General features: G+C 39.8%; 1 protein-coding gene across 9 annotated transcripts in view; it reads left to right on the top strand.

The window, feature by feature from the left end:
• IKZF1 (IKAROS family zinc finger 1) overlaps nucleotides 1–19,958 on the top strand; it is a 67,863-nt gene that overhangs the window by 12,311 nt on the left and 35,594 nt on the right. For all 9 annotated transcript variants that reach the window (XM_015854350.2, XM_015854349.2, XM_015854347.2 and 6 more), the window contains exons 2-3: nucleotides 778–831; nucleotides 7,216–7,335. In XM_015854350.2, the coding sequence (XP_015709836.1) occupies nucleotides 792–831; nucleotides 7,216–7,335 (160 nt within the window). In that variant the 5' untranslated portion in view covers nucleotides 778–791. The remainder of the gene's footprint in view (nucleotides 1–777; nucleotides 832–7,215; nucleotides 7,336–19,958) is intronic.

Genomic DNA, 19,958 nt, shown 5'->3' with positions numbered 1-19,958 from the left:
TTCTCTCCTGGGCCTGTTTCGCTATTTTAGGGAGCTGTACTTCTCCCTGCGTAACGCCAGGCCAGTGTGGTCTGTAGGAAGGGCTCCTGGACGAGAGAGGGGCCCACGCCTGAGGCTGCTGTTCTGCCCATCTGCTGCTGCCTGAGGTGTATTCATTATTAATGGAGGTAGTGGCAGTTGCTGCTCAGATATGCAGCCCTGCCTGGGTAAATGAGACATTCTTCAGCAAATTGCTTCGTTTTTTGATTGCTGATTGTACGCGTGTCACCAAGCTGACTCAAGGTTCATCGATGCATGCTCAGTAAATTAGAAAGAACATAACTATGGATCAACCAAGAGAATGAATTCTGTGCCTACAATGACCCAGGGCCATTTAATTTTCTGCTTAATTTTGTTGCAGTCAGTTTGCATTTTGGGTTATTATGCAGTGGGAAATTAACAATAAATAACAAATTTGGTCCTCCTGTGCTTGTAATGATATTTTTATAAATCTTTGTAATGCTGTTTTTAAAAGGATCAAGGTCTGTGCCAGTCTGATACTCCAGAAAGTATGCAGGGAGGAAATAAAGAGAAAAATACATTATTCTTCCCAGATAATCTTATAGTTAAATAGCAAAGGGCTTTTTCTTTTTCTTTTTTTTTTTTTTTTTTTTTTCTTTCCCCTTCTTTCTCCTTCTGTGTGTGTTTGGGGGGCAGAGAGGGGGAGGGAGAGTCTTCTTGTGTGTGTGGATGTGTGTCTTATTTTGCATTAACTTAAGGCTTTTCCTCTCTTCTCAGATAACCTGAGGAAAATGGAAACAGATGAGGCTCAAGATATGTCCCAGGTTTCAGGTGAGGTCCTTAATGAATACATTATAAAGAAACTCCTGAATTCCTGCTCATCTTTCTAGCACAGTACAATGTTTTTCTTCTTGTCAATAAAAATTGCTTTGGGTCTTTTTTAAAAAACAGAGTGGGAATTGAGATATAATTAATGATATCACTTAATATCAAGCTCAACGGTGCATGGATTTTCTAAAAGGAACCAGGTAAATAAAGAAGTCAAGGGAATATAGCAGCATAGAAGTAATTTTACATTAAACCTTTGGTAGTATATCCCTGAAGCGTGGTTAGGTTCACATTTACATTCTTTCTTTTGGGAGCAAAATTCTGATTGTTACAAAATAAATATAGAACAAACAGAGTTTCACCAGATGAGGGGGAGGGCAAATACTAATTAAAAGCAAACAAACTTTATTTACTACATAGGGTTATTTGACTTTTTCCAAAGATTCTCAAACCAAACAGAGGACTGATTGACATGAGGCTTTAAGCTCGTAAATGCTGTTGTCCAGAATGATAATAGTTTTGAACCTGCTTTAGCAGGGGGTTGGAGTAGGTGATTCCAAAGGTCTATTCCCACCCTACGATTCTGTGATTTTGAGAAATGTATGAAAAATTAGGTTAAGTTTCTGAAATTTGACCTGTGGTGGTATGGATAGGATTCTGCAGTCCCATATTGATGTTCCTATGGGGAGTTTTATTCTTGATTTACTGGGAAACAGATTCCTTAGCAGATTGGTACTGTAACTTAGCAAAGCAAATATACTAATACCTCAGTGCTTCAGCAGCTGAGAAGGGGTAATTAGTCTCTCTCCCAGTTTCCTTAAGTTGTTAGCAGCTGCAACAGTTAATGGCTTTCAGTTTTCACTTTTAGTGTTCGGTCTGGAGCCCTGTTCACCGAGGCCTCATTCCGGCGCCACACTGGGCACATGGATCTTTTTTGAGAGAGAGCTCTTGGGCTCTCAGTTTCAATACCTAGAGGCCAACTCTAAGAGATTGTGAAGGTCCTGATCCAGTGTGGGTGGCCATGCTGAAATATATGAACACAGTTTTCTCTCTTTTTCCCCCTTCCCTATAAAAATGTTCGGGATTTTCCACAAAAATTGGAACACAGAACTTTTAGAGTCACCTGGAAACTGAAAATCAGATACATTTTCCATGAGAAAGAACCGCAGTATAGTAGTCCTTCATGCTAACAGACGATTTTCAGCTAGGTTTGGTGTAGGAAAGTTGTTCCTATTAAGCCCTGTGGAAGCATGCTGCAATCCCCTCATCAGTTAACAATTTTGAAATGACAACTGGTTATTCTTAATGTCAGTGTTTTGTTGCAAGCTGGAACAATTTGTAAATGAAATAAAGCATGTCCTGTGCCTTCTGTCTTTGAAGCACGAGTGACTCCGGCAGAAAAAGCAGTGAGATTTTAATGCCATATCTCTTTTGTGTGGACAAAGCACTGGATCTGCTCAGAGCATTGAGGCACATAGTGGTTTAAGCCCAGCTATTCTGCATGCTGCAGAAACCCTTTCCTGCTCATGTGAGCATCTGGGGCCAGGAGCTCTGATCTCTTCTTCCTGTGTGGCAGCGCATACTGCCTGGGATGCCCACAGTTACCTAGATGGCATTTTCACAACAGCAATAATGCGAGATGCACGCTTGCTGCCTCTTACTAGCACATTATACTTTTGCTTGGATGTGAGGAGAAGATGTGTGGAAGATGTTAACTAGAGTCTAGTGAGGTCGTTTGGCCTTCTTTACTGTCTGCCTCTCTCTGAGAGGAAAGATATGCAGGAAACTTTGCAGTGTGAATGTTTGTGTACATTTAAATATGCATATATGTATATAGTTTGTAACCTTCAAAGTTTTCCAGAGTTTGAACCAATGTCATGCTTTGCTGAAACACTTTAGAATTTCTACCAAATAATGCTGATGAGAATAGTAGTCTTCTGTAATTAGGGATAGTTCTCCTTAAAAAAATAAGAATATCAGTGCGAGAGGAATTGTACCTCTGACAAAAGACATAAACCTGTATGAACTCTTCCTGCCCTTCCTGACACTGAGCTGCTGATAATTTCATCTGTTACATTCTGTGAACAGATGCTGTATTGGACTTTTAGCTGGATATGTGAATAAGTGGACAAAAAAAGAACTTGCAAATATACTTACATATATTATGAACTCAGCCTTCTGTTTGTCAAATTCAGTTCCACAGATAGTGTCTCTTACTGGACCTTAAAAGTAGAGGCTGTGAAGATACAGAGATGTTACTTCTTTTTCATAGGCTGGCAGATCCAAAAATGAGACTCCCCCCCCCCTCCCCTAGTTCTCTTCCTGGTATTCTATATGCTTCTAGGATGCTTCCTTGCATGGCAAGGGAGCTCTACTCTGCATTGGGAACCAGTTAAGACAATTCCACAGTTTCAGGAATGTGGGATTGTCATGCCAGATGAAAAATACTCCTAGTTGTTTCTCCTCCTCTGTGAGTAATGCTCATCGGATGTAGAATATTTTCTGAGCCTATGGAATTAGGTGACTTTATTCACCAGCACACTTGGTTATGCCCTTAAAAAAAAAAAATTGAACTGGTTTTCTATTTTGCTTTGTTTTGTTTTGTTTTTTTCCTTAAGCAGAAATAAAATAGGTCTCTAGAAACAGTCTTCATAGCAGAGAAGTAGTGATTTGCCACCATGCTTTATGCAGCTGTGGCTGACTCAGGTGTGGCAGTGGTGAGCCAGGCCAATAGAATACACAGCTCACGTGAGTGAGCCAAACCCCACACGTGCACAGGCAATTCCCACTTCTTGGAATCCAAGCATCATGTGCTCCTAGAGGAACTGAAATACTGCATGACCACCTCAGAGTTCACAGTTTTTATTCTTCTCCTGAAAGCAATATTTCATGAGGCAAGCAGTTGCAGTTCTGAAATGAGGAGAGAGCTGACATACATTTAACCAAGCAGTATCCGGCACCCTTAGAAGAGAGTCAGAAAACACAGATAATATCTCACTTAACAAGCAGTATTTTTCCTGCCTTTTTTTTTTTTTTTTTTTTTTTCCTCTGTGTTCTAGGGCATAACAGTTAAGGAAGCTGAAAAAACAGTACATATGTTTCCATGTTTAACAAAAAAAAAAAAGCCTCCTCAGCACCTGCAAGGCTGTGCCACACTTTGCAAAAGCAGGAAGAAGAGTTTTGCATTTGAAATTCTTGCTAGACTCTGGGAATGTGTAAATCATTTTATCCTGTGCTGATGTCTATCACCTGAATATTGGCTCCTGTTCCAGGGTGACTGTTTCTTCATTTGCCACAAGTTGGAGATTCCATTAGAGAAAATGGGAGATTAACTGGGTTCTGACTCTCAGCTAGAAAATCTATATATTGCTGTTCTTGTTTCACTGCTTTTTAAGTGGTTCCAGTACTCCCATACAAAACAACTAACTCTCAGGAGTTAAATGAATCCAGCATTCCTCTGTGGAAGAGTAGTGAACTAAACTTCAGTAAGAAATCCTGTCCTGGCTTTCTTTTCGAGAGCTGTAGTTTTATCAACGCAATTGCACCACATGAACTGAAAAGCTTCCACAATGAAGTGAGGCTGTGAAATCACCACAAGACATGCAAACTTAGATAGGAATAAGGGAAGCATAAAGCCTTACTGGCTTGGACACTTTGTTCCCTTTCCTCGTGTCTCTACTAGGTGCACACGGCACAGATGAGGAAACTGAAGTACAGAGGAGCTGAGTAGATATGTTACGAGGCACCACAGATAGGCTAGGCCATACTGTGAAAATTTTCATACAGGGATGGCAGTGTTTGGAATCTGTCTTTCAGAGCTTCAGCATGAATTGGGGCAACGTGTCACATGGGCTGCTTATGAAGCTGCTTGCATTTGTGACTTAGCTAAGGGCACTGTCAATCAGTAGCAGACCCAGAAACAGAACTTCAGCCCTATACCTTCTCTGTCTTTTACATTTTCCTCACATGGCTCTTTTTAAAGGTAATATTAATAATAAACAGACAAACAACAACAACAATAAACAACTACAAAACATCACCGGAGATTAGTTTATGATTCACTTATTACCTTTGAGCAAAAATATATCTATGGAAAAAAATTTTGATCTATTATGTGACATTTGAATGATTTCTCCCACTATTTGCTACTAGCTTTTTTGTATTTTTTTAGCTCTGTCCCTTTGGCCGGTTGTTATTCCGTACATGCTTGTTAGAAAGTAAATGGGAAACTTTTCCTCCTTTTCCTTGCCCCCTTTCCATTTCTAAATTCATTGGCAAAAGGATGTTAGTGAGATTGCATATCTATCAGATTACCATGCAGAAGTGAACCTATCATGGTTTAACAATTTAGATGTAGTTAAGGCATGAAATATGAATATCATGCTCTAGAATCTAAAATGCAGACTTCAACAAAAGTATCTATTTTAAATCAAATGCTTTTACCCTGCCGTTTTGCATGCATGGATTTCTATATCGTATGTAGCATGAAGTAGTCAAATGATGGGAGATGAGTCACTAAAGCCAAGTTTGCTAAGTTTTCTTAGCTGCAGTTTCTTCTGAAGAAAGAAGACCTGTCCTACCAGGTCTGTGAGGCTGATTGATGCTATCTGGGTAACAAATGGAAGGTTCATGTTTGTTTAGTAAATGTAATTTGTTACCATAAACTATAAAAGTACTAATTTAAAAGAAGGTTCATTTTCCAACAGACTTGTCTTCAAAACATTCTCCTTCGCTTTCTTATTAGGATGCTCAACTACATATTAATATTGTTTTGGTTTTGTTTTCTGTTCGTAATCTGATATCTCTGATACTGTATATATGTGTTGGTAGCCATTAGAGTCTTAAGATTTTTAGGTAGTGTGTTCTTCTGAAACTAAGCTAAGTCAAAGTGTCAATTTTCATTTGTGTAACTGGGAGCATGCTTTGCACTTTGGAAGTTACAGATGGTTTTTGACTATTATTATTTAACATTTTTCCTTAAACTGGGTGTAGTGCCAAGAGAGCTGATTCTGATCAGACTGCCTCTTACTCTCAGATTAGCATTCTGGATTTTTGTTTGATTGATTATTTATTTATTTTTACTGGGGAGAGAGCTGAAAAGCCCAGAATATTTCTGCTGTCTCTCCTCCTATCTATAAAATATACCTCAGTTTGAAAGGCATGGGACCTGCATCAGTAAAGCTGCTGGAAGTTCCTTAAAATTCCTTAATCTCATAGAGATGAAATTTATTTTCCTTTGTTGTGAAATTCCCATTCCTTCTTTTTCATTTACACAATCCACGATCACTGCTGCACTCATTTTCAATGGGCATTATTCTGTCCCTTGAAGAATACAGCTGGAGATGGAGGGAGCCTTATTAAGTCACTCAGCTCATCCCTCTGCCTATGTGTGACTGATCCGTGGTGGTCCTCAAGTCCTCTGGATGGACAGCATCAGTTGGTTCCACCTAGCACTGCGCTCACCATCTCCTCTCAGTGACTGTTCCACATTCTGATAGGCACATCATTAAGAAATGCAGTTATTCACTTAATAAATTCATTTAAACCTATATTTGTGCACCTTAGCAGTGATTTTCCCTCACTGTTACCCTATTTTCAAATAACTAGAGGTGATCTTCACAGAAGGCTTACAGCCATCAGAGAAAGTTAAGTATCAATCAAACTGATTTCTTCTGCAATACTTAGTATGTGAAAGACACAGAGGTTTGTTTCCTATTTACAAACATGAGATCAAAAAACCCTTGAAGTTATGTTTTGGCTGACCACTGCTAACTGTATGTGTTTGGGGAGGTCCCAGCAGCTGTAGGCACTTGATTATTTGTAGGCAGAAGGACAGCCAAAGCCTGATCTGTGGGTATTAGTGAAGCTTGATGAAGTTTTAATTGAATTTTTAGCCAAAGGTAAAATTTCATTCTTTGGGTAGTACTGTTAGGTGTCCAAGAGTCCTGGTGGGTTAGACTTGTTAGACCATGTTGTTGAAGCCAAAATGGAGGTGCACTCTAGAAGCTTTTGCAGAAACAATGACCATTTGATACCCTTTATATTCTGTCAGTCTGTGTTGGCTTAACTGAACCAGATGACCAGAGCAGCCAAAAAGCATCCAAAAAAAAAAAAAACAAAACCAAAACCAACCAACCAATCAAACAAAAAAAAAACAACAAAAAAAACCTGTGACCGTGTATCCAGTTATCAGTAAGCTTGAAGAAATCCTGGCCACACTTTCTTTTCACAGCTGCAGTTAGCTTTGGTCCCAAAGACAGCATGCTTTTGGTAGTGTAATTGATTGACTATTTTTTTGTTCAGTTTTATTTGGTTTGTGGTTCCTCTTACGGTCTTATTTGAGAATGAGGCTACTTGATGATTCACCAATGCTTTCTTCACTACTAGGAAAGGAAAGTCCTCCCATCAGTGATGTCCCAGATGATGCAGATGAACCTATGCCTGTACCAGAGGACCTTTCTACTACTACTGGAGGACAGCAGAGCGTTAAGAATGAGAGAATCTTGGGTAAGATGAATAAGTTCACTCTCAGAAGTATTACTCAAATTAGTGTTAAACAACTTTAAAGTATGTGGGTATACAAACAGGTCCTATGCCTTTTCATCCAGTCTATCAAATGATTACTCAAGTGTTTGTGTTTTTCGTGCAACCTTCTCTTTGGGGAGAGCATTTTGAAGGACAGCAAGCCTTTTCATCTGCAGAGAAGTTAAGGAAAACTCCAATTTATCTTTTTTCTAAAGCATAACTGACTGCATAGTGTTCCCCCTAGGAAAGGTTGAAGGGAAGTGAATGAAATACACAATTCCAGGGAAAAATTGTATGAATTCAGGTCTGACTCCCAGAATGCTGGAATGCTTTGATCAATACCCTGTGCAACAAAAAGTACTACAAGACAGAAGTGTCTATTAAAATGCCTTTGTTTATCTGCAAGTAAAAATACTGCTCATCATTTTTACATTTCTGTTGTAAGAATGAAGTTCATGGTAGAAGACTGCTTGCAGAAAGATTGCAAATGCCTTTACATGTTTATTGTCTAAGGAAATACAATAAAGGATGGTAGGTGGATGGGGAGGCTGTAAAGGCAGTATAACCAAGTCAGGGTAGTACAGCATCTTAGAATAGAGCCTGCTTCCAAACTCCAGCACTAACTGGTAGATAATGCAGCAATTTCTGTAATTTTAGTTTATCTCTTGATCCTCTTTTTCTAAAAATGTGAGTGTAAAGATCATCTCCTACATCGATAGGGACATGCCAATGAACAAACTATTTTAAAAATCACTTAACTAGTTATTTTTTTCCTCAGTCTGTAGCTCTTTTGACAAAATCCTCCCTATTTTGCTTGTCAATCAACTTAGTTCAGTGAGTTGATGAGTACCCAGTACAGTGACTACACAGTAGCTAACCCTACAAAATAACCCAGCCTCGATAAAAAAATAGCAATATTTTTAAAACTCCCTTGTCCACAACTGAATAAACACGGGATTTTGGTTGCACTGAGCATACTTCACATCACAAATACAGATAATCAGCAACGCTGAAGTTTACATTTTTTTCTTCCAGTTGTTCATGTATATATCATTATAAGCACATACTAAAAGTTACTGTAATAAACAATTCTATAATTCTATGATTCTATAAATGAAGGAGAGCATTTTATATTTGGCGTCCTAAAATAAGTTCAATCTCTCACTCTTATTTGCTTTACTACACACACTCAGCAATAAGAAAGATTTTCCTTGTCCTTCAACATTTCTTTAACAAACATTTTCTCCAGCTCTTTGGTTTAGAAGGGTACATCCTGTAGTGAGATACTGATACAGTCAACAGAAAGCACAAACATTCATAGCATTCTGTTTTATGAATAATCCTAACTGTAAGTTTCAACTCCAACACTTGTCATGTTTGTCTTTTCTGTAAAGCTATGTATACTTTCACCTCTTCTGCTCTATTGTCTAGTTCTAATATGACTTTTTGAAAAGGGTATACAGAAAAAAATATGTTCTCTTACTTAAAATAGATCTGAACATGTTCAGCAAATATATTGTGATCTTTATGATTTCTATGCACATTTTGGATCACTGTCAAATCAGTTTATTAGGGAAAAAGCAGTGCTTTGAGAAGGGCGTTTGACCTGTATGATCCCATGTATCAGGGAAATATCTTTCTATGCTGGCAGTGGTACAGCAGTGCAGGCAGGCTTTGTGTTCCATCCATTGTTGCCATCTCTAAGTCCTAGGTTCTGTTTCTCCTCTCCATTTATCACAAAACTTAGATAGAAAATAAATTTCTGAAAATGTAGTTTGAAGAGTGGTATCTAGGAAGAGGACACACACTGATACTACAGAGATCTTACAGCTGGAAGATAGGCTGTGGCCTATGATAACCAACAGGCACTGCACAGTGGCAGATATGGGCAGACAACAACAGTTTTTCTTTGTATGCAATTTCTAATGTCCCATATGCTTCTGTCTTGAAAAGGGAGTCCCCTGTGCATGTTGTATTTCAACGTATGATTTGAATACATTCCATTTGTTCTGCAGCGCCCTAAAAGACAAGCTCCTCTAACTATATGCACCGAGAAATGTTCATTTGAATCCAGTCTTTATAAAATAGGACCACTAGGATCTGGAGCACTTTTTGTACATGTAGTGCTGTAGACATAACACTGGAAATTGCAGTTTTCTTAAATGTGAAGAGTAACTGCCTCATCTTATTAAAATTAGGTGAGAAATCTGTTGTTAACTTTAATCAACATATAAGATATGTTCAAATGACTTTTTGCTTACCCAGATTTGAAGTAAATCTTCATAAAAACTTTAACCTTAGTGTCAAAAGCTTAATTATTTTTTTCCATCAATTTAGTGGTTTAAAGGTCAAAGATTAGTGGAAATAAAAGTGTTATTTTGTTTGTCTGTTTCTTTTTAAAGAAAGACAGACTTCAGCTCCTTTCTTTCTTCTTCCAGCTCTAGACTTAACAATTGAACTTTTGGTGCTGTAGACCTGATAAAGAGAACTATCCAAAACATCTTTCCCCTTTGAGTGAAGGCGTAGTAGATTTCATAAATTAAAATACTGAATTTACCTGCCAGTTTTTTGTGGGGAACCTTCAGTTTTTGTTAGTCTCAATTTAAATGACCAGAGAGGACACCAGTTTAATTTATGTTTAGATGTTTAGATGTTCATTAAATGTATGTTTTGAGTTGTGATGCAGTTGAGCTCAAGATGTGGATTGCTTCTGACCAGTAAACAAATGATAAATGGGCTTGACAAGATCGTTTGTGGAACCAAGTCATCAGCAGCTTTTAGTAATACCCCTATGAAGCACAACAAAGCAGAAGCCTATTAAAGAAAAAGTATTCAGGTCACTGCTACCTCTCTTCATTTTCTTCATGAGTTTGCTATCTTTTTAATGTTGTAAATCCCAGAATACTGTTGTGTGTTGAGCAGCTTCCTCTTGCAAATTTTATTTCTGCTGCTCTGTCCACTAAATTTTCATTCTTTCTTGCCGTCTTCTTCACCCTAGGTTTCCTTCTCAGACTTATCATTCTGTGATTCTGTGTTTATCTGGACACTACAGGGCCACGTGCTCTACACTGAAGTGTAGATTCAGTTGTTCTAGAAAACACAGTAATACTTTCAGAAATGCAACAGTTAGATTTTTGAGGAATACACACATAAAAATACTCTTTTTTACCATCTATGTTGATCTTTGATGCTCCTTAATACCTTCTGAACTTCTGAGCTATTTAGAAATAAACATCCAACTGAAATTCTATTCCATTATTTCTTTGTAGGTTATTTTAAATGAGCAGCTGTATTTCCTATTTTAGCCTGTAATGCAGAAGCTGATGTGAAATATCTTCTGATGATTTCTACTGCCTCTGTTCAAGTTTCAGGTTAAATGTTGCGTGCATCTTTTGTGGATAATCAGTATTGAACATCCTGTGTGTGGTAAATGGTTTCAATTTAGGACTATTTCTGCTTGGGGACTGTATCCTAATTCAAGCCATGTGTGGGAAGCTAAGTCAGCGAGCTATTACTCAGACCCTATTTAATGCATAAAGAGCTACCTGTTGCAGTAGTAATCCTTGTCTGAGAAGGTAACCTGTTTGTCCATAACTGCTCATACCATATCTAACCATTGATGGATAAATGAGAAAAAGCTATCTCACTGTTTCAGTGGACTTAGAAAGTAGCTGTGGGCTTAGGACATCAACATTTCTGCTCTGGCATCTGCGTGATGTTGAAGATGACCATTTGGAATTCCAATGTATAACTCATGGGTTTCTAGTAGAAAAAGTGATCATATCTTAGTCACAGATTACAGCATAGACCTGGAATGCACAGATAGATAGTCTTCTTTTTGAGAGGAGGTAGTGGGGACGGTTCATCTCACAAAATGGGCTTGAAACTGTTGGATAACTGACAGAGGTACCCAATGTTACAAGCCAAGGTAGTCCTGGACATCAGCGCAGGACAGAGATGATTAATGTATAATTAGAAACTATTTCTTTAAAATCCAGAACACTAGCAAGGTGAGAAAAGTTCAAAGGGAAGAGCCTTCTGACACATACTCCTCTAGAGCAAGCATCATTGGGAACATGGCATTGTTGTGACATCTTGAGGTTTTCCCTCTTGCCATGGGCATTTACATGTGAGAGCCTGTACCAGCAGCTAGTTACTGGTGCAGACAAGTGTCCTTGCTCTGAACTGCTTTACTTCCTTAAAAGGAACTCAAGCATTCGAGAGCAAGGACACAAGCACTTCAAAGGGCCACCAGACCAACCACAACAGTTTGCCATTACATCAACATACTGCAACCTATACAGAGCTGGGCGGAGGCAGAGTAAAAGTGTGGAAAGGCTGAAGACAGAGGGGGGAAAGGAGAAAAGCCAAAAGGGGAAGTGCCCCACCCCAGCTTGCAAAATTGGTCCCCTTGTTTGAGAGAGGTCCACCTTGAAGTTCTCCTTGAGCTTTGGAAGGGTAGGGAAATGGGCTGAGGAAAAGACTGCCAGAGCAAAGAGGCTTTGGGCACCTTCCTGTGGGAGCTCGCTGGCTGTGAGGGTAATATGTTGTGTAGAAGCAATAAAATACCTGTGTGACATGTATGTGCATGGACATATAATTATTCAGAGAACTAACAGAACCTGGAGAGCTGTGTAATGTGCTTTGCTTGCTCAGATTCTGGACGTACATCTTTGTTGCTCAAAGGTATGAAAGTCTGTAGGAGCTTATTAGCCTTTTTAAATAACTGCTGATAAATCCTCACCTAATGTAGTTCTACCAGCCCTGAGATGGAGTGAAAACTGTCTTCAGGATATTTTGGGGAGCATTAAGAACAGTATTTAGAGTACTCCACTCTCCACAATGAAAAAGTCTCCTCAGTCTGACTGAGGAGATTACTGAAGGAATTGAAATACTTGTAACTGAAGTATTTTAGGAACTTTTAGAAATAGAGAAGTTAGGAATCTCCCTTCTCATTTGGTCTGAAGCTCCCATTTCTAGCTCCAAAGTGTCAGTCTCTACTATGAACTGGGTATTCTGTGCTCTAAGATCCTGTCGTGGGTTACCTGGTTTTGAGTGAGGGATATTTTTGTCAGGTTTATTTTTCATGCAGATCTCTTCTGGAAGTTTGTATAGAGGAGGATAGCGTGGTGTAGTGGGAGAAGGCACAAAGCAAATTTCATGAATGCCCTTCTGTATTTTCTGTGTGATATAAAGTATGTGCCAGTCTACAAAGATGTGCTTTGCTGCACGTACTGTGAAGAAATATGCAAGAGTGGGACATATGCATAATGTGGGACACATGGGGGCCATTGAAAAGCCATGCTGACAGAGCCAAGCTCTGCTCTATATAATAACTTAAATATAAACGTGTTTAGATGAGCACTGACCAACACTGTCAGCTCCATTTCTTCCATGCAGTCTTCCAACCACTCTGCCCCAAGCCTGTACTGTTGCCTGGGGATGTTGTGGCCTAAGTGCAGAACCTGGCACTTGGTCCTATAGAATTGCTCAGGTTGGAAAAGAGTGAAATTGAACTTCATCCCATTGGCCTAAGCCCAGTATCCAGCCTATCCAGATCCCTCTGTAGGGCCTTCTACCTCCAGGCAGATCAACACTTCCTACCAAGAACAGATTTGCTTCTAAAAATTTCTGGTTTTTTTGTTTGTTTTTTTTTTTTGCAAGGAGTTTTTCTACTCCTCATCCATTTGGTAGAAGTATGGCTTCTGTTGCCACTGTGTAGCAACATAATGTTGCAGTGGATTATGAAGCTATTAATATATTTTTCCTTATTTCTCCAGAGCTGTTTAATTTGTTACGCTGCAGCCAATTCCAACAGTGCCTACTGGGTGCTGCTGTAATTTCGGGGAGGTACATCAGTGCCAAAGACAGGGAAAGCTCTGCAAGTTTTATTTCTTTGCGGTTGAGAAAGCAGCAAGTGTTTGAACTGGAGACATGCAGAATGTTTAGCTGTGTGGCTTTTAAGTACGGATACTGGGCCTGCTGATCTAATCTGCAGTTAAGAGGAAGTTGTATTTATCTGAACAGAAGAGATGTGCCTCAGAGATAAGCCCCTTTCTAGCTCAGGAGTTAAAATTATCTAGCAGGATCTCAGCCATGGCTGCAGCAGAATTCAAAAAACTCAGAGCTTTGGCTGGAATTGGGACAATGTTTTACGCTGGGGAGGACTTCTTTAAATGCACCATGCCAACCCTCAGGCTATTTTAGGGGAATGACACCGTACCAAGTGTTTGGACAGACCTTGCAACACCACTATCTGCTGTTTGTTGAAGGCTTGCTTTTTGCTTTGAGCAACTTCATGTTCAACCTGAGCGCTCTTCAGGAGTATGCTCTGAGTGTAAAGATTAATGGCTGGGCTGAGGTGTAGCATTGAGGGCCACCTGTCTCCACAGAGAAACCATTTTGATTTTGTTCACACACTCCTCATGTCGCTGAAACTTCATCTCCAGTTCCCCAGGCTCTGTTCCATTGCAAAATGTGCAAATGCAGTGGTACTGTGGCTTAATTTCTCGCCAGTAAAGATATGCAGCATTGCCATGTTACCACGGGTTTCCCCAGTGTAGAACAAGTACTTTTGTGGAGTAAGCTCATTTTTAGAGCTGTAATCCTAAAGCCATCCCTTATCAGAATAGGGCAGAGGTTCATCCTTGAACCATTCTTATTGTGCTCACTGGGCAAGTTTTCAAGTGTGTAGCCCTTACAAGATGGTATCTCCAGGAGAAAACATTGCCACATGTGTGGTTGCTAGGAATGCCGAAGCTCACTCTCAGTGTGCCATTTATGTTGAAGAAGTGTGACCATAACAAGTTGTTAACAAGTGAACGTGAAGCAACTGGGACCCCAGGCCTTTGGCCTCAAGAGGCAGATAATTGGGAATTATTCTGCCTCATCAAACTGCTTCTCTTAGTAAGTGAGCCAGCCCAGCAGCAGCCCAAAAGCAGCCCTGCAGCATGCAGTGTGAGACATTTTCTGCTGCTCCCACCCTCCCAAATAGGTGAATTCTGCATTGTAAAGGTGCACATGCAAGAAGCATGTACCTAAGAAAGTAATCCATCTGGGATCTATTTCTCTTTCGTTGTTTTTTACAAATTTTAAGGTAAAATTCAAAAATTTGTGAATAAAAATGGAATTAAGAATCCCATTGAAGATCTGTAGAGAATTAGTAAAAGCAGAGACAGCACAAAATTACTCAAAATTGAAAACCAAAACAGGGTTGTTCCAGAAATAAAAGTTAAGGTCCATGTTTTGCTCTTTGGTTTTCACCATCAATTTCCCTGTTTCTCCTCCCCCAGAGATAGTCTGAAAGTATCCAGCTTGGGAAGTGTGGTAAATAGAGCAAAGGTGGAGAAATGTAGAAGAATGAATTGACTTGCACACTTCCAAGCCAGATGAGGGTCTGATTTAAAAGGAAAAAAGAAAAAAGAGATCCAGTAGTCAGTGTACTGCAGAGTAAGGAGAACTTCCACATAAACCATTTGCTTTCACCATGGAAATGTTATTTCTGAAGAAGTAGCTCTTGCCAGAGTTGTCAGTAACTTGTGGATTGTTTTATAGAACAACACAAGAACATGCCTTCTTACTGATCCCTGCTCTTAAAAATGAAAAAATAAAATAAAATGAGGAATTGGTAATTCCTTCGTATAACAGAGTATCTGCACATGATTTTACCCTCCCTGCTGATTAAGTAATGCAACAGAAATGTGTAGTGCAATGGAAAGGCGGGTTTTAGCTAAAGTGGCTGACTCTTTCAGCTGTGTTGCAATTAATAGAAGGGGAAATATTCATTCTCCATATTTCATCATTTAAAAGCATCCTGTATTGGTAAGAAGCTGTGATCGGCCAACATCCTCACCATGGATTTGAACTTCCCAAATCTTTGGTGGTTTTAGTGTTATGTTTTTCTCTAAACTGAGATTGTGATTTATAATGATGGCTTAAAGTGTTTTTGTGTTTTTTGTTGGTTTTTTTTGTTGTTTTTTCTTTTTTGAGGGAGATCAGTCCTTTCGCATTCATAGCACTGTGAACCTCACAATTACATGGACTGAGATATTGGGCCTATTTTTTTCCTGTTGTGAATATGTGTTGCAATGCTCGGAAGTGGTGGCCGTGGTTGGTGATGAAGTGGGATGGTTTCACTAGCACTGAAATGGCTTCTGCTGGTCAGAGAACTCTGCTATTTCTGCCCCATGCACCACATCTATGTTTTGGAGCTATCTTTCCAGTTCTTTCCGTATGAAAGTTTCTTTTTGGGGAGAACACACGTGCATCAAGAATTCACCACAGTAAATTCATGTGCCTTCTTGTGAGGTCAGTGAGTTGGACTGAGACCCACTGCTTGCTTTTTGTGCCAAGAGTCACATACAGAAAGAAACACCTATATAGAAAGTGTTGAATTATTCAAGATTGCTTCCAACTCCAACCCCCAGCTGTCTGTATTCACAATACAGGCTGTTAATTTCACTATTTCTTCTGAGCAAACCACCCGGCTAGTCCCTCTGCTTCCCACTCCTTGCCCTGCCGGTATGGAAATGCAAAGCTCTGTGCATGGCTGGAGCCATGAGCAAGGAGCTGAGAATATCCCTTCAAAATCAACATGATTTTACCACAGAGGCACCTTCATTTTTGCATCACGGTTACTCAGTTTTCCTTCCAGAATCCAAATGCTTTTCTAACCAACACTTCACATTGCTGAAAGCTGGAGGGGAGGCAGGGGAGCCTTGTGGGCCAGTGGGCTGTGGGACTCTGTGTACTGCAGGTGTGGACCTACAGCAATTTATCTAGAAGTCAAATAGGAACTAGTCTTTTCCTGCCCATTTGTCCACATAATGGCAAGTAGAAATAAAAATGAGAAATGATAATGTGCTAGCAGAAGACTTCAGTGGCCTTGGAGCCTAACACGTATAAAAGACAGGGAATGAATAATGGTAATGAGACATTACCTCTGGTAGCAACACATTTGTCTAATCTTACCACTACATTGCTAGCAGATCCTAGTAAAATTGGTATCCTATCATGGGCTTATTGTGGTGTTAAGTGGATTTTTTTTCTCCCTGCAAAACAGTCTTGAGAAGTTTCATATTGTTTGTTCTGTAATTACACATTAATGAGTCTGTACATTTGCTGCATACTGTAACCACTGCTAATAAGCTCTTCTCCTTTGGGCTGTGAAAGAGACTGATTTATACAATACTCAATATAGCCCTTTGAGTTAAAGAGCCAATGCAAAAATATTTTTTATTCCTACAACTTTTTGTAACCCATTGCTTCTCTCCAGTGCTCCCATTGAAGTTTGAAACAACTGTGCGTTTTCCAGCCAAAGGAAAACTTTCTCCTTTTTATGTGTGCAAGCACATATGCAAACACACATGTACATGCAATGCGATAATGTAGGTCTGCACACATAAAATCATACGCTTGCAAAACTGAATTTCTCTGTGTGTACATGTGTGGGTAAAAGACTCAAAGAGGGCACAGGTACACAGAAAAGCGTTTCTCTTGAAAGCTGAGCTTTGAGTTCTTTTAACACAGAAAGAGCCTACAGACATGCAGTCCGCAAAATAAATGCATGTAACAAAAACATTTTTTCAAACCTAAAAGGGGAAAATGTTAGTTCCTGCTAACATGTCTGTATCCCTATAAGAAGTCTAAGTGTACATTCCATTTGGGAAGTGGGCAGTAGCTGAGGAAGATACATTTGTACCCATTGTGGCTTTTGCAGTCTCTGTAGACCCTAAGAGCCTCTGTGCTATAGAGGTGGAAGTCATAATTCTACCAGGGCCACCAAGAAGTTAAAGAAGAAAGGAAGTGCTGTGTAAAGGAGAGGCAGACCCGTGCTTCATTCCATTCCATTCCATAGAGGTGGTGCCCAGCAGAGCTTGTGCACAGCACCGCCTAGCCCAGTGAGGATGGCAGGGAGCAGGTGCTCCAAAGGCTCCATAGGCCTGGGAGAGAGTTTCCTGTAGGTAATGCTCCCCTACATAGAGGGAGATCTCCTCTTTTCTGAAAAGAGGCCAAGTAGTCTCTTGGGCTTCCTCTCTGAGGAAAAGGCAAATTAATCCCTGTCCCCGGCAACACTGTGATCATGGACTCAAGCCCTGTGAGCTCTCCTGGTGTGAACAGAGATTGTCCAGTTACCTTTGCTGTGCACTAGTTTAAGTGCCGCTCATTCATTCATTCAGATATTTTATTCAATTTATTTCCTACAGTGTTAGCCAGACAAATTCTGTAATGGAGACTGAGGACTAGGTTTATGAAATGGTTTCTTCAAATGATTCTTCTATGGTCCTATTCTATATGTAGAATTGTACAGTGACGTTTTGGGAGAAGTCTGGTCCTCAGAACATAGGGATAGGTTAATAATATGTTGAAATTATCACATGGAAAAAGCTGATATCTTTTATCTCTTGCTTGAGATACAGCTTTCCTCTAGAAGCTGTTGCATGCCTAACTTGTAGATGTCTTTCAGTAGCTAATTGAGCAAATGAGTACAAAGGCATAATTAAAAGAACAACTGAAACAGACATAGTAATGCACCCTTCTGTACCTCTGTTGCAGAAAGCAACAGTGGTTGATACATTGGGAATCTTCTTATTCTCTTCTTGAGGAGCTACAGTTAGGTGCAATGTATGACCCTTACAAAGGCAAGGCTTGTTGAGCAAAATGCAGTCTCCAGCCTTCCTGTTTGAGGACTGGTGTATGCTGTACAAAGGTTTTTTTTTCCACCATTCTTTTTTACCTTCAGTGAGAGCGAGCAAAGATAGTTATATTACTTGCATACTTCCTGAGAACACAGTGATCCCCACATTCTAGGCTGTGGGTTGTGTTTTTCATGTGCAGGCCTAGGATGAGTTGATCAGATAGCAATGTGGAGCTCTAGCAAATAGCACATTTGCATCAGCAGAAACAAATTTCACAAGACTTGCTGGGAAGGTTAGTCTCAGCATGCCACTGTCCTGCACTGCTAACAGACACTGCACATTCATCCGATAAAAAAACAACAACAGAAAATGAAACTTTCAACGTTCTCTTGTACAAACACTTGAGATGCACGTTACCCTGAAGGTGTGAGCCCACAGCCTTTCACTGCAACAGTGCCTTTCAGTAAAAGGAATTTGAGGTCCTGGATTAGCCAAACTTTGTCCTAGTGTCCAGGAGAGCTCTTAGCACTGATGAGAGAAGTAACAATCCTGATGTCTGACAATTTCTGGGAATCCACAGCCTGCCACTAGGATACTGGAAAAACATGGCTTTGAGCATCTTAGAAACTCAGAAGTACTCAGCCATTACAACTTCAGTTTTTTGTATGGGGTAAGGCAGTAACTTCTTTCCTTGAGATGCTCTCTTCCAAATGAACAAAGAATCGCTGGTCTGTCAGATATTTTTATCTCTTTTCTGACCATCTTACCAGTTAATGGACAGAATTCTAAAGGCAAAGTCTGACACTTGCCTAGCAGTGGCCTGGATTAGCCCATATGATCCACTAGAGCAAGTTGTATTTTCAGATTACACGTCTTCACAGATGGTGGAATTTGCAAGGTTTAGTTTGATTTCCAGACCTCACACTGTACTTCACAGAGCAGAGCAAACATGGCTCAGATATCAAAGTTTATGTTAGATAATGAGAAATAACAGCTTTCTATAAAGTTGCTTTACATTTTAGGAGGGAAGGTTCTCACCTTTTCCATTTGTCTTATTCTTAATTCAGCCACACAGTTTGGGCGTTAGCATGATACTTAGGTGCAGTATTAATCCTGGACTGAATAGTACTGATGTACTCTCCATCTTGGTAGCAACAAGTGGTTCCAATATGGCAGTTCATGGGATAGGTGGAGGTTTCCTAATTGTAGTACCACAACAGGCGACCTTACATGTGCCTAAGCAGCCTATGATTTATATTTTATTGACACTGAACATGGGAATGAACTTAGAGACACTGGTTTATGGAGAAATTAGTCACCGTGTGAGTAGTCCTTTCAATATGATCAATTTCTGTGTAAAGTAAGAGTATGATTTTGTGACTTACTGGTTCTCAGATCTTGAGTTCAGTGTTGTTCCCTTGAACACAAAAACAGACTCATATACCTACATATATTTAGATGCAGCATTAGAACTTTAGAGTTTTGCCTGTCTAAAAATCATCCCTATTTAACATCCTCACAGGCTCTATCACTGGCCAATAAGTGTCACCGCTTGAAAGTCACAGGTGAGCGCAGAAAACTTGTAACACACTGTTAGAATCCTTTCAGTTTGGTAAAGATGGGTGCTTTTTTGCAATATTTGGAAAGTGAAGCAGAAACTGAGCATGTTTTAAAAAGAGACAGAAAGAGTCCTCCAAGGGTACTTACACTGCCTAGGACATGAGACCAAGAGTGGAGAGGAAGTTTGACAAAATTTTGCCTGCTAGACACTTTCAGATATTCCATAAATGCTGAGAGGGCAGGAAAATGCCAAAACTGATAGTCTAAAAAGATCACAAACGCTTATGGGAGGCCAGATTTCCATCACTATATCTGATTTGTATAGGCAAGAGTCCAGGGCTGTGCCAATGCAACTAGGTGGAACTACAGTCAAACACTGATGTGACAGGAGAGTGAGGCTGATTCTTT

The sequence above is a fragment of the Coturnix japonica genome, chromosome 2 (assembly GCF_001577835.2).
Source record: "Coturnix japonica isolate 7356 chromosome 2, Coturnix japonica 2.1, whole genome shotgun sequence".
Taxonomy (NCBI): Eukaryota; Metazoa; Chordata; class Aves; order Galliformes; family Phasianidae; genus Coturnix; species Coturnix japonica.
The sequence above is the reverse complement of the archived record's forward strand: the minus strand, read 5'-3'. Positions and strand labels throughout refer to the sequence as shown.